The sequence below is a fragment of the Leucoraja erinacea genome, chromosome 13, assembly GCF_028641065.1.
Source record: "Leucoraja erinacea ecotype New England chromosome 13, Leri_hhj_1, whole genome shotgun sequence".
Classification (NCBI taxonomy): Eukaryota; Metazoa; Chordata; class Chondrichthyes; order Rajiformes; family Rajidae; genus Leucoraja; species Leucoraja erinaceus.
In genome coordinates this window covers 23833752-23848150 of record NC_073389.1, presented here as the reverse complement: position 1 = coordinate 23848150, position 14399 = coordinate 23833752, and the positions used below count along the sequence as shown (strand labels likewise).

The 14399-nt window shown below is 41.9% G+C and overlaps 1 protein-coding gene across 2 annotated transcripts in view; it reads left to right on the top strand.

Moving 5' to 3' along the window:
- srpx (sushi-repeat containing protein X-linked) overlaps positions 1-14399 on the top strand; it is a 54460-nt gene that overhangs the window by 18920 nt on the left and 21141 nt on the right. For both annotated transcript variants that reach the window (XM_055644594.1, XM_055644593.1), the window contains 2 exons: positions 2178-2369; positions 5823-5999. In XM_055644594.1, coding sequence (XP_055500569.1) covers positions 2178-2369; positions 5823-5999 — 369 coding nt within the window. The remainder of the gene's footprint in view (positions 1-2177; positions 2370-5822; positions 6000-14399) is intronic.

Sequence of the window (14399 nt, the reverse complement as noted above, 5' to 3'; positions counted from 1 at the left end):
CTGGAACTCCGGATAAAAGGTTGTGCACCTGTACATTAAATCTCCAAAATGAAAATCTTTAACTTTACTTGAGTTAATTGTAAAAAACAATTACTTAGTCAAAGGCCTAGAAACATCTGCAATATTTATTTAGAAATAAATAGATGTACACATTTTAACAAAGGTGAAAATTAATATAATATATAACAATACATACAGAAACCAATAAAATATATTATTAAAGTTGTTTATCAAGATAAATCAATATTTATCTCTAAATGTTTTAATTAGAATAATTCTCCAAAGACAGTAGATTTCTGGTTATATTTTAACATAAAACAAATATGTTTTAAAGAATGAAGTTGGCATGAAATTATTCTAAATTTACATGCACATTGTATCAGATATCAGTAATAACTTGTTTCAATTTGGACTCTGGATGTGTAGTTATCAGAATCTCACACATTGTCAGTATGATTGTTTTAACATTGCTTTGGAAACAGGCAATGTTGAAACATCAAATAGATTGTAACATGACCATTCAATCCGTAATTAATTTGCTTTGCAGGTTATGATTTGCAAGTTTGACATTGTGTAATATCGTAGTAATTTTTGTTTTTTTGGAATGTCTCAGTTTAGAGAGATCACCAAATAGGATCTTTAACAAGAAGTTGCTATTTTGTGATAAATAATTCATAATATTCATGAAATGCTTCTCTAATACAAATATTATAATGATATGCATGAGGCAAGCTTAATCTGATACAACCGGTGGAGGTAATTAATATAGCTTACTACAATATAGCTCAACTTTCCACCATGCATGCAGCTGCTTGCTGTTCATTTGCTGGAACTAGATTGTTGGGTGATGTATCCAAATGTCATGTAAAAATAGATCTTGTTTCCGAGCTATCTCCCATCATGGGCATGTGCCTGAATTGAATCCTGGTACACTGTAAGTATCAAGGCAATTATATTGTTTTTGTGAAAAATCTGCTGGTCAACAAAATAAACCACATGAAACCTGAATTAATAAAGACTTGTTTGAGCGTGGGAAGAAAGAATAATTTTGCATTTCAAGAGCGTACAATGAGGAAGAGCTGCAGCAGCAATTGATTAAGTTGAGTGGGTGCAGGTTGCTTGGGTCAGACCACAGTGGCACAGAAGTAGAGTTGCTGGCGTATAGCACCAGAGAACCTTGTTCGATCTGTCTGTATGGAGTTTGTACGTTCTCCCTGTAACTGCGTGGGTTTTCTCTGGGTGCTCCGGTTTCCTCCCACATTCCAAAGACGTACAAGTTTGTAAGTTAATTGGCTGTTTGTAAATTGTCCCTATTGTGCAGAATAGACCTAGTGCATGGGCTGATTGTTGGTCAGCGTGGACTCGGTGGACTGAAGGGCCTGTTTCCACACTGTATCTCGAAAGACTAAAGTAAAGTATGTTGTTACATATCTTGGGGATTTCATTCCACATATTGAAAGCGTCAGTCCCACAGAGGAATTGTGAAAACGTTTGCGCTGGAAATGAAGTGACTCTTGTGTAGTGCTTCAATGTAACCTATTATTCTTACACTCTTTTACTTAAGTATGATTGTGCCCATCTATGGTAAGATTTTTAGTGAACTGTATGCAGAAAAGAAGTACACTAGAGCTTAGGTACATGTGTCAATAAAGTACATGGAATTAGTTTATCTCTTCCAATGGTTCCCCTTAAGATTCTGAGTAAGGTAAAATTGGCCAAGAATTTGTCAGAGGTGGGAATTTTGAAATGAGAGTTATGACTTGAATTTTTGATGCATTTGCTGTTGATGCAGTTTTATTTTTGGCTATCTGGTTTGTGGTAAGTGATACAACCAATGGTTTACCGTCCTAGCCAATGGAATTCAAATCTACGCAGTGAAACAGCAGGAAATGGGTTATACATTGGATATTAAAATGAAACCAAAATTGCTAGAAATACTCATCAGGTCAGGCAGCATCTTTGGAGGGAGAAAGGGAGTTAATGATTCAGAATCATGACCTTTCATCAGAACTGTTTCAAGAGTTCTGATTGAAGGTTATGGATCTGAAATGTTATCTCTTATTTCTCAGCAAGTGGCAATGGGTGAAATGGAGAGATATCCAAGGTAAGTTCCCTGAAATGATACATGCCTGGGGCAGAAATTATAGCTGAGCATTAACTATTATTGCTGTTCACAGATATTCCACGATGCGCTCCATTTAAGCTCAAAAATGGTTATGTCAGATGCAGAACGCCACAAGGTGCCCATTACCAAAATGTACAGGGGACGGTGTGTGATCTTTCTTGCCGATATGGACATGAAATTCACGGACTCAACCGCGTCCATTGCCTTTCAACCAAGCGCTGGACACAGACGGTTACTTGCAGAGGTGGGTAATGTCAAGAGCTCTGGATTTGTAAAAACATAAATGAAAATTAATGAATCACAGTTTACGTACACACTCGGTGGTGGATGGCAGAAGATTATCATTGTGAGTAAAACACAAACTGCTGGAGTAACTCAGTGGTTAGGCAGCATCTCTGGAGGACATGGATAGGCAACGTTTCGGGTCAGGACCCTTTTTCAAATGGAAAATAAGGATACATAGATCTTTAAATCTGTTTTACCATTCCATAACATGGTGGTTGAACTGATCATTGATCTCATCAATTTTTCTGCACAAACGTTAGAGACTCCAGGAGAGGCAAGAGCACGTAGAGCCATGGAGTAGCAATGTTACAACATTTTGAGATTTAAAAAATCAAGTCTGTAATTTATCCCATCAGATAAAGCATAAAAAGAAGTTTAATTTGACACCTAATTCACTTTCATATCTCAAGTATTTAAAATGTTATGGCCATTTTCATACTCGGAAATTAGCATCTTGTTCCCTATTGATTTTCTATGGACAAGACAAAAAAGCTGTGATCGTGTGCTGTCAAAAGGCCATAACCTTCTTAAAAATTAAGAGAACTGAATGAAATTTTCAGTTATCGTAGATTGAACCATTCTGAAACAAATATAAAATAATCTTACTTGGATGACCTGAAATTAAAACATATAATTAGTTAGTTACCCAAGTGTAGCTAATTTCAAACTTCAATTACTAGATCTAAACATCTATCCATTTCTTAATAAATGATTAACATTTTTAAATAGCCCAAGTGTCCAAATAATATTCATAAATAATTCACAATAAAACATGATTTTGAAATCTCATTTACATTAATTTATAGGCCAAATGGAAGGAATTTAGTGTTCAATTGCTGTAAATTAAAGTCCATTTAAATCAGCTTTCTAGTGGGATCCTGTGAACGCGCTGGTTTAGAACGTTCACATTGCGGTAGATTTGTGCCCCCAAATGCCCAGAAAAATACTGCGGGATATAAAGAGCCCAAAATTAGCTACTCGCAATAGTAAACTTTGTATAAAGGGTTCTTAAGAAGCCCTTTTTAATGTAAAAATAAGCTACATACCTTCTGTATACAGCTCCATGCGGCCCTGTGGTTGCGTGAGGTCGCGGGTTTAGAGAGTGATTTTTAAACTATTATAACTATTATACAAGGCCATAAAAACTAATAATACCTTTTGCGACGGGGTCTTTCAGCGATTTTTCGTTAATGATTTACTAGGCTGAACATCTTCGATTGGAACAGCCTAGTGAAAATCGCGTTTTAAACCCACCCCCCTCTAAACGGCGCCAAAATCGCGCACACCCGCAGCGCCAGATTTTCAGCGACGCTTCAGGTAGGCTTTGCAACATACCTACATGGAGGCATACAGCATGGAAATAGACCGTTCAGACCAACCATGTCAACCAAGATGCCCCATTTGTCAGTCCCATTTTCCTGCAATTGGCCCACATTCCTCTAAACCTTTCCTATCAATGTAGCTGTCCAAATGTCTTTTAAAAACTGTTATTGTACCTGCCTCAACAACCTCCTCTGGCAGTTCATTCCATATATCATCCATATACTGAGTGAAAAAGTTGCCCCTCCAGGTTCCAATTAAATCTTTCTCCTCTCATCTTAAACCCTGGATTCCCTTCCCTAGATAAAAGACTGTACGTTCACCCTATTAATTCCCTTCATGATTTTAAACACCTCCATAAGAAAATCCCTCAGCCCCCCGTGCTCCAAGGAATAAAGTCCTATCTGCTGTTTTGGTATGTAAGTATATTGTTACTTTAAAAACATTCTTTGAGATATGGACATCACCGACAATGCCAGCATTGTTTCCTTTCTCTGATTATTTTTAAGAAAGTAGCGGAGAGCTGCTTTTTTGAACTGTTACAGTACAGATGAAATGTGACTTGTTAGACTGCATTTATCCAGGCAAGTGGAGACTATTCCATCACACAATACATATATCTGATCGATGTTTTAAATGGGGTGATGCAGTCCTAGAATTGCATGGTTTCAACAAGAAATTATATCATCCTCATTGAGTCATATAGCTTGGAAACGGGACCTTTGGCCCACCAAGTCCACACTGACCATCAAATGCCCATTTTAATCTCCCCACATTTCCACAAACTCTCCCCAGATTCTACAACTCAAATACACACCAGGGATAATTTACAGTGGTCATTTAACTTACTAACCTGCACGTTTTTGGGAAATAGGAGGAAATTGGAGCATTTGTGCTCACAAGGAGAACGTGCAAACTCCACACCTACAGCACCAGAGGTCAAGATTGAAAACAGGTTATTGGACTTGAGGTGTTTAAGAAGGAACTGCAGATGCTGGAAAAATCGAAGGTAGATAAAAATGCTGGAGAAACCAACCAGGGCATCAGAGATGTCCTCATTCTTTAGGGAACGGGGGTTCCCCTGTTCGACTATAGATGAGGCTCTCGACAGGGTCTCTTCTATACCCCGCAACTCTGCTCTTACTCCCTATCCCTCCACTTGTAACAAGTCCAGAGTCCCCCTTGTCCTCACCTTCCACCCTACCAGCCGTCACATACAACAGATAATCCCCCGACTGTTTCGCCACCTCCAATGGGATTCCACCACTGGCCACATCTTCCCATCTCCTCCCTTTTCGACTCTCCGCAGAGACCGCTCCCTCCGTAACTCCCTAGTCAATTCATCCCTTCCCACCCAAACCACCCCCCTCCCCTGGTACTTTCCCTTGCTACCGCAGAAAATGCTACACTTGTCGCTTTACCTCACCCCTTGACTCCATCCAAGGACCTAAGCAGTCTTTCCAGGTGCGGCAGAGGTTGGCCTGCACCTCCTCCAACCTCATCTATTGCATCCGCTGCTCTAGGTGTCAGCTGCTCTACATCGGTGAGACCAAGCGGAGGCTTGGCGATCGCTTCGCCCAACACCTTCGCTCAGTTAGCAATAATCAACCTGATCTCCCGGTGGCTCAGCACATCAACGTCCCCTCCCGTTCCAAATCCGGCCTTTCTGTCCTGGGCCTCCTCCATGGTCAGTGTGAGTCCCACCGTAAATTGGAAGAGCAGCACATCATATTTCGCTTGGGTAGTTTATACCTCAGTGGTATGAACATTGACTTCTCCAATTTCAGGTAGTCCTTGCTTTCTCCCTCCTTCCCAGCTCTCCGACAGCCCACTTTCTCCGCATCTTCCTTTCTTCTTCCCGCCCCCACCACCCCCACATCAGTCTGAAGAAGGGTCTCGACCCGAGACGTCACCTTTTCCTTCGCTCCATAGATGCAGCCTCACCCGCTGAGTTTCTCCAGCATTTTTATCTACATTGGACTTGAGGTAGCATCTCTACTGGCTGCACCAACTGTGCCAATCTCCTGAGGGGAAAGGAGAAAAGAGAGCTATTGCTTCAAATCATTAAATTGACTTTATTTTTCTCCTCTAGAAATACGATGTCCCAAGCTTTCATTGTCAACTCAGGGGTTTACAAAGTGCTCAGATGGAGCCTATTTTAAATCGAAGTGTGATTTTTATTGTACACCTGGATATCAAGTTACGGGAACAAAGGATGTGATATGCATGCACAATAAAGTGTGGAGTGGAAAGGAGCCATCCTGTCTTGGTGAGTTACATTCAAAATTAATTTTAAAATGATAAAATCGTATGTTCAACCATTATAAAGCAGAGGATGTATTGGAAATATGAAATATTTCATAATTTCAGTGTTTATTTTGTAATTTTATATTGCAAGTCTTACATTCAGCCTACCCATAACCTTCATGTTGTCATTTTGTTTATAAATATTTAACATTAAAATTCCTTATGCAATACTTTCTGAATTTCGCAACATAAATGTTTGTCCTTCATTGTTTATTGATGAATGCATTTAATCATTCACTGGCTTATTTGTGATATATTTTCCGAAGTAATTTATTGTCCAAAATTTATTTTTGAAAGGCATCCATGAAATTGGGATCTCTCTTAGCCTAAGATCCCCCTCTTTAAGCCTTTATCCTGTATCTGTACACTGTGGATGGCTTGATTGTAATCATGAATATTATTTTTGCTGACTGGCTAGAACACAACAAAAAAGCTTTTAACCGTACTTTGGTACACATGACAATAATAAACTAAACTAAACTAAAGCTGATAGATTCAACTTCCCTTTAATAATTTAATATGTTGTGATTTCAATTTATGGATTATACGGGACCCAAATTCTTTTCCTGCATTTCCCATGTGCCCACAGTTGTCTGGGATCATTTGTAGGGAGGTGAACTGGGCATGGAGTCATACAGCATGGAAACAGGCCCTTCAACCCAACTTGCCCACTCCGATCCACATGTCCCATCCACACTAATCCCACCTGCCTTTGTTTGACCCATATCCCTCTAAACCCATCCTATCCATGTATTTGTCCAAATGTTTTTTAAATGTTGTGATGGTACCTGCCTCAACTACTTCCTCCAGCAGGTCGTTCCATATACTGACCACCCTTTGTGTAAAAAAAAAAAAGTTTCTCTTAGGTTCCTATTACATCGGCCCTATTCACACTGGGGTCACTTGCAAAGGCACAGCTGTGTGTGGTTTGAGGCACTGCAGTAGAACAGGCACTCCTTGGATCTCCCACAACTGTCTTTGCCAGAAGACACAGCTGGGGACCGAACACAGCTTCCTGACAAAAAGTTGTGGCTTTTAACAGTTTGTGGGTATTCAAAGTACTTTAATATTGATGCAAATAATTAAAATTAAGTTTTTTTCAAATAAACATGTGGATTGACAAACATCAATCTGAAATTATTTTTAAAATAATCTCAACCATCCCTATTCTTCCTAATCCGTATGTCAAAAATACTGGAGAAAATCAATAGGTCAGGGAGCATCTGTGGAGGGAATGGACAAGCGATGCTTTGCATTGGGACACTTCTTCAGATCAAAACATTGCCTATAAGGCAGATAGATTATTGATTAGTATGGATGTCAGGGGTTGTGAGGAGAAGGCAGGAGAATAGGGTTAAGAGAGAGGGATAGATCAGCCATGATTGAATGGTGGAGTAGATGATGGGCCGAATAGCCTAATTCTTCTCCTATCACTTTATGCCCTATCAATTTCCTCCACAGATGCAGGCTGACCCACTGTTACTCGAGCACTTTGTGTTTTGCTCAAGATTGTTGAAGTTTATTTTGTCGTAAGAATACTTATTTTGCCTTAAACGTGACAACGCCTTTCTCTAGGAAAAGTCTTTGACCACAGGCAACACCACATGCAGTTTATAAGTGCATGTTCTAAAGAATACTTATACTTTCCGTGATGCTTCTACTATGCTTTTATGCCTAGCTTAGTAAACTTACAGGATGTCAGTCTCTGAGTAAAAACATATGAAGTACGAAAGATACTACAAACCAGCCTTTACAAAGCAGGATGAAAATTAAATATTTTTGAAGAACTATTTGGGAGAGATAAATCACAAGGTAGGCAAGACGGTGAATCAAAGGAACAAGTTTAAACATGTCTTGTTTGAAATAGTGCGATTTGTAGGGATTTAATAAATCAACAATTGACAGAGCAGCTGGGGAGATAATCGTAAGAAATGTGATTGAAATCATACTTTAAAAAAAGTTAAGAAAGGCTTTTGAATGCAGAGTGGAAGTTTAGGACAAGGAATTCAGAAAATGAGTGTTTGAACATCGGAAGAGACTTTTATCATTGGTGGAATGAAGGGACCAGAATGAATGTGTGAGACAAGAGTTGCGAGAAAACAGGTACTTTAGAGGCTTGTAATTCTGGACTCGATTAGTGGCGTGAAAGAGGACTAGGGAGGGAATTGATAACTTATTTTAAAAGGGAAAGTTGAATGACCTGGAACTAGTGAAGCTCAAAGAACAAGATGGTAATGAGTGAATAGGAGTTCCGAGATGGGCAGCTGTGATTTGCATGAGTCTCAGATTACGGAGGATGTCTGGAGTGTTTAATTGTCATATGCACCATAAACAGACCAATGACATTCGTACTTGCTGCAGCTTAACAGGCCCAGAACCACAATAACACAATTAATACATAATAATCAAAAATACAATAAATTAATACGTTAATCATTTATTGTATTTTTGTTTATCAGTTATTATCTGTGGGGTGAATATTAGGGTTGGTCATGTCTGGTAGTAATAAGAGCATGGACAAGGGATAATGTTGGAGGTATTTAGAGGTCTTTGGTGCAAAAGGCACAGCAGATTGGAGGTGTAGTTCTGAGTCAAGCAGGATCTTGATGTCACTGATGATTGACTTCTTATTTGTTATTTGCTAGTTCAACAGTTTTCTTATTCCTCTGTGATAGGTGGGAAGATTTCACTGTTATTGATCCTCGGGTCATCAGATAGTTTGTTACTCATCCAGAACAAAGTCTTAGAGTGATACAGTGTGGAAACGGGCACTTTGGCCCAACTTGCCCACACCGGCCAACATGTCCCACTGGCTACACTAGTCCCACCTTGGTCCATATCCCTCCAAACTTGCCTATCCATTTACCTGTCCAACTGTTTCTTAAACGTGGGATAGTCCCAGCCTCAACTATCTCCTCTTGCAGCTTGTTCCATACACCCACCACTCTTTGTGTGAAAACGTTACCCCTCAGATTCCTATTAAAACTTTTCCCCTTCACCTTGAACCTCTGGTCCACTGGTCCTCAATTCTCTCTGCACAAGAGATTCTGTGCATCTACCCGATCTATTCTCTCATGATTTTATACACATCTATAAGATCACCCCTCATCCACCTGCTCTCCAAGGTATAGAGACCCAGCCTACTCCTCTCCCTATAGCTCAGACCCTCTAGTCCTGGCAACATCCTCATAAATCGTATCTGAACCCTTTCAAGCTTGACAATATCTTTCCTATAACACAGTGCCCAGAACTGAACACAATATTCTAAGTGCGGTCTCACCAACATGTTATACAAGTGCAACTTCAATACTCAATACTCCCTCTGCTCCACAACACTCATCAGAAGCCTATCATTCATTGCGTATGTCCTGCCCTTGTTAGATGTCCCAAAATGCAACACCTCACACTTCTCTGTATTAAATACCTCAGCCCACCAGGCCAGTCGATCAAGTTTCTGCTGCAATCTTTCACAACCATCTTCACTATCTGCAAAACCACCCACTTTTGTATCATCAGCAAACTTGCTAATCTTGCTCTGTATGTTCTCATCCAAATCATTGATGTAAATGACAAACAGTAACGAGCCCAGCACCGAACCCTGAGGCACGCCACTAGTCACAGGCCTCCAGTCCGAGAAGTAACCTTCCACCATCACCCTCTCCTTCCTTCGATGAAGCCAGTTTGCTATCTATTCAGCTATCTCTCCTTGGATCCCATGCGATCTAACCTTCCAGAGCAGCCTACCATGCAAACCTTGTTGAATACCTTACTGAAATCCATGTACACTACATCTACAACTCTGCCCTCATCGACCTTTTTGGTCACAACTTCAAAAGACTCTATCAGATTTGTGAGACATGACCTCCCACATACAAAACCATGCTGTTTATCCCTAATGACCCCTTGCCCATCCAAATGCCTGTATAACCTGTCCCTCTGAATACTCTCCAGTAACTTTCCAACTACAGATGTTAAAGATGAGAGACTTGGAAACTGATAGGACGTGGCATGAGAAGCGCTTCTGGGACCAAAGAGACCATCCACTATAATAATCCAAAACTTGGGAAAGATGGCCGTTTTCTGATAAAATTAAACATTAATCGACAACTACAAACAACTAAAATGATCTGCCACATGGTGGCAGTATAGATACAGTTTCCCTGTGACTATTTTCTTGGTTGAATTGTTTAAAAACATCAGTTTATATTCAACAGAGAAAAGCATGTCTTTTTTTTGCCATAAATTTGAAAATGATAAATAATTTGATCCGATGAATCTTATGAGACCATGTAGGCACAGTTCAGAATCCATCATATTGGCGGATTTAGAATGTTTAAGAAAGAACTGCAGATGCTGGAAAAATCGAAGGTAGACAAAAAGCTGGAGAAACTCAGCGGGTGAGGCAGCATCTATGGAGCGAAGGAATGGGTGATGTTTTGGGTCGAGACCCTTCTTCAGACTGATGTGGGGGTGAGGGGGGGCGGGAAAAAGAAAGGAAGAGGCCCGCCCCCCCACCCCCATCCCAAATCAGTTTTGTGATTAGTTTAGTTTAGGGATACAGCGCAGAAACAGGCCCTTCGGCCCACTGTGTCCGCGCCAACCACACATTAACACGATCCTACACATACTAAGGACAATTTACGCATACCAAGTATACAACCCAAGCTAATTAACCTACAAACCTGTACGTCTTTAGAGTGTGGGCGGAAACTGAAGATCTCGGAGAAACCCTCGTGCTGCCCTAGTTGATTAGTTTATAATTAATCCTTATTCATATTGAGTGCCGTGTGTTTGATGACATGTGATGACTGTTGCGGTCCACATTTAATAAGATCCTGTAAGATTTTAGGTGCCCTGTTGTGAATTTGCTCATGAAGGCTTTTCAAGACTTAAGGAGGGGGGAGAGAGGGGGGATTAAGTGCAAAATGTATTCCTAAATTGTTTCTGCTAGACATTAGACTTATTCTGTCACGTTTATAGCAATGTTTGTGGAAAATGAGGTGCACCATATATACAAAGAAAACAAAATAAGTCAACTAAAATTCTGTAATGCATTTCTGGTAGAACAGTGTTCTTGACATTTTTACAAACTGTATTTTCTGTATATAGACACAAATAACTGGAGTAACTCAACGGGCCAGGCAGCATCTTTGGAGAGAAGGAATGGACAACATTTCGGGTCGAGACGCTTCTTCAGATTTGACCTGAAATATCGCCCATTCCTTCTCTCCAGAGATGCTGCCTGTCCCACTGAGTTACTCCAGCTTTTTGTGTCTATCTTCGGTTTAAACCAGCATTTGCAGTTCCTTCCTACACACTGTATTTTCTGTATATTGAGTTCCTCCAGTACTTTGTGTTTAGCTCAAACCATAGTTCTGGAACAGTCTTGGGATATCAATGGAATATCAATTGTCATTGTTTATTGATTGTATTATTGAGTATCAAGAATTATTTTTGCTATTTTCCCCACTGCATAATTATTCTACACAATGGGCAAACTGTCAATTTATATGTGATTTTAAATAATAAATAAAGAGGACGATTATCAATTAAAAAACCCCCATAATGATTGGTGCTGACATGGCTGTCTTGTACAGTCTGTTTGGGTAGAATTATTGCTTATTATACTGTTTTGGAGATGATTGATTGTGAAAGAAAAATAAAGGCATTTCAATCCAGTCTGATTTGGCAGTTGCTTTTTAGTGGAGAAGTATTCAGGAATGTTAGGCTATTGTGCTCTGTACTGACTATTTTCGATTCTTTTCAATCAAAGAGTCATATAGTCATATAGTGTGGAATGCATGCCCTTCGGCCCAACATGCCCACACCGGCCAACATGTCTCAGCTACACAAGTTCACCTGCCTGCACTTGGTACATATCCCTCCAAACTTGTCCTATCCATGTATCTGTCTAACTGTTTCTTATACGTTGGGATAGTCCCAGCCTCAACTATCTCCTCCGGCAGCTTGTTCCATACACCCACCACCCTTTGTGTGAAAAAATTACCCCTCAGATTCCTATTAAATATTTTCCCCTTCACCTTGAACCTATGTCCTCTGGTCCTTGATTCTGGGATTCTGTGCAGTCTACCCAGCACTTTCACCTGCTTCAAATATTTAAACATCTTCCAGTTGTGTTTAATGCATAGCTACGGATTGAGCTTTTTTGGTGACAACCATTTTATAAAAAAAGTAATAATTAATACAGTGCTCAGCTAAATTCTTTACTTCTGAGCAGTTTCTTGAACAATTTTGATGTTGGTGTGAAGCCATTTCATTTATAATCTGTGAAGCTAAAGCAACAGAGTAAAAGATTGCTGTTTAGACTGTTAGACTACTGATGCAGTTTACATTCATTGCTTAATATATTTCATGTGATCCTATACATATCTTGAAGAACCAGCTATATTGTTGGCATATATGATTTAACACAAAGCACAGAAAATTTAAACGTTGAGATTAATGCAACTACAAAAGTCTGCGGAAAAACGAAATAAAAAGATGAAATGTTATTTTAAAATAAGCAAACCACTAAATCCTGTATTTAAACAATAATTCAAGGTTATCATTATGATCAGCTGATTGCAAGTTTGACTATAATGAAAGAATTAGAAACTGCGTTTTTTTAATGGAATTTTCTAATTTAAATGATTTCAAGGCTGGTTGTCTGACATTTTCTTTTTTCTTATTTACCTTTTAATTTCCTTCAATATATCATATATCATCATCCATCCTTATCCTTATAACTATAAAACTCTGATCTTGGATGTGTGCGTGTGTGTGTATTTATTTGTTTGTGTGTCACATATTCTCGAAAAAACGACTTGGTAACAGTAACATTTTAACATATTCTGGTAGAGATTTACCCCCTGAAATCAGCTTATCTGAAAAATTTGTGCTTTATTTCTCGAGTTATTTATGAAAATGTTCACGAATCTGACAAATTTTTGAAAATAAACGAGATGGTCTCGCTGATGATGTCACAATGGGTCTGCTGCGCACGGCCTGTGCTGTGTTCCTTGCGCTGCGAGTGACGTCACCTACCCCTGCTCCTCCCCGCTGCTCCTCCCCCCTCCTCCTCCTCCCCCCTCCCTCCTCCCCCTCTCCTCCTCCCCCCCTCTCCTCCTCCCCCCCCTCTCCTCCTCCCCCTCTCCTCCTCCAATATCAAGGGGGATGGTTAGTGTGTATGTGACGCCGCAGACCGCCCCCCTCACCGCAACCGCGCATTGAGGGGATGGGATCCAATGCTCCCCCCCTCCTCTCCCCACCCTCCTCTCTCCCCCCCATCTCCCTCCCCCCCATCTCCTCTCCCCCCCATCTCCTCCTCCCCATCCCTCCCCCCCCCTCTCCTCCTCCCCCCCATCTCCTCTCCCCCCCATCTCCTCTCCCCTCCCCCCCCCCCCATCTCCCTCCCCCCCCCTCTCCTCTCCCCCCCATTCTTCCTCCTCCCCCCATCATCCCGCCCTCCTCCCCCCCCATCACTCCTCCTCTCCCCCCCCATCACCTCCCCCCCATCTCCCTCCCCACCCATCCTCCTCTCCCCCCCCCTCCCCCCCCCATCTCCTCTCCCCCCCCATCTCCTCTCCCCCCCCTCTCCCCCCATCTCCTCTCCCCCCCATCTCCTCTCCCCCCCATCTCCTCTCCCCCCCATCTCCTCTCCCCCCCATCTCCCTCTCCCCCCCCATCACCTCTCCCCCCCCATCCCCCCCCCACCTCCTCTCCCCCCCATCACCTCTCCCCCCCATCACCTCCTCTCCCCCCCCACCCTCCCCCCCTCCCCCCCCCCCCCCTCTCCCCCCCCCATCTCCTCTCCCCCCCCATCTCCTCTCCCCCCCCCATCTCCTCTCCCCCCCCCCATCTCCTCCCCCCCCCCTCCCCTCCCCCCCCATCTCCTCTCCCCCCCCCATCTCCCTCCCCCCCCATCTCTCCTCTCCCCCCCCCCCATCTCCTCTCCCCCCCCATCTCCTCTCTCCCTCCCCCATCTCCTCTCTCCCCCCCATCTCCTCCCCCCCCATCTCCTCTCCCCCCATCTCCTCTCCCCCCCCATCTCCTATCCCCCCCGCACCTCCTCTCTCCCTGCCTCCTCCCCTCCTCCTCTCCCTGCCTCTTCTCTCCCCTCTCCTCCTCTCCCCCTCCTCCTCCTCTCCCTCCTCCTCCTCTCCCCTCCTCCTGGTGTGTGTGTGTGTGTGGTTTTCTTTACATTTTCGCAAAACCACTATGCGGTAACGATTACATTTTTACATATTCCGATTGACATTTTTCCCGTCAAGTCCGGAGCACCTTATCTGCACATTTCATGCTTTATTTCTCAACTTATTCTCGACTCATTACTGATTAAAAGTCTAAAATAGTCAAAAGACTG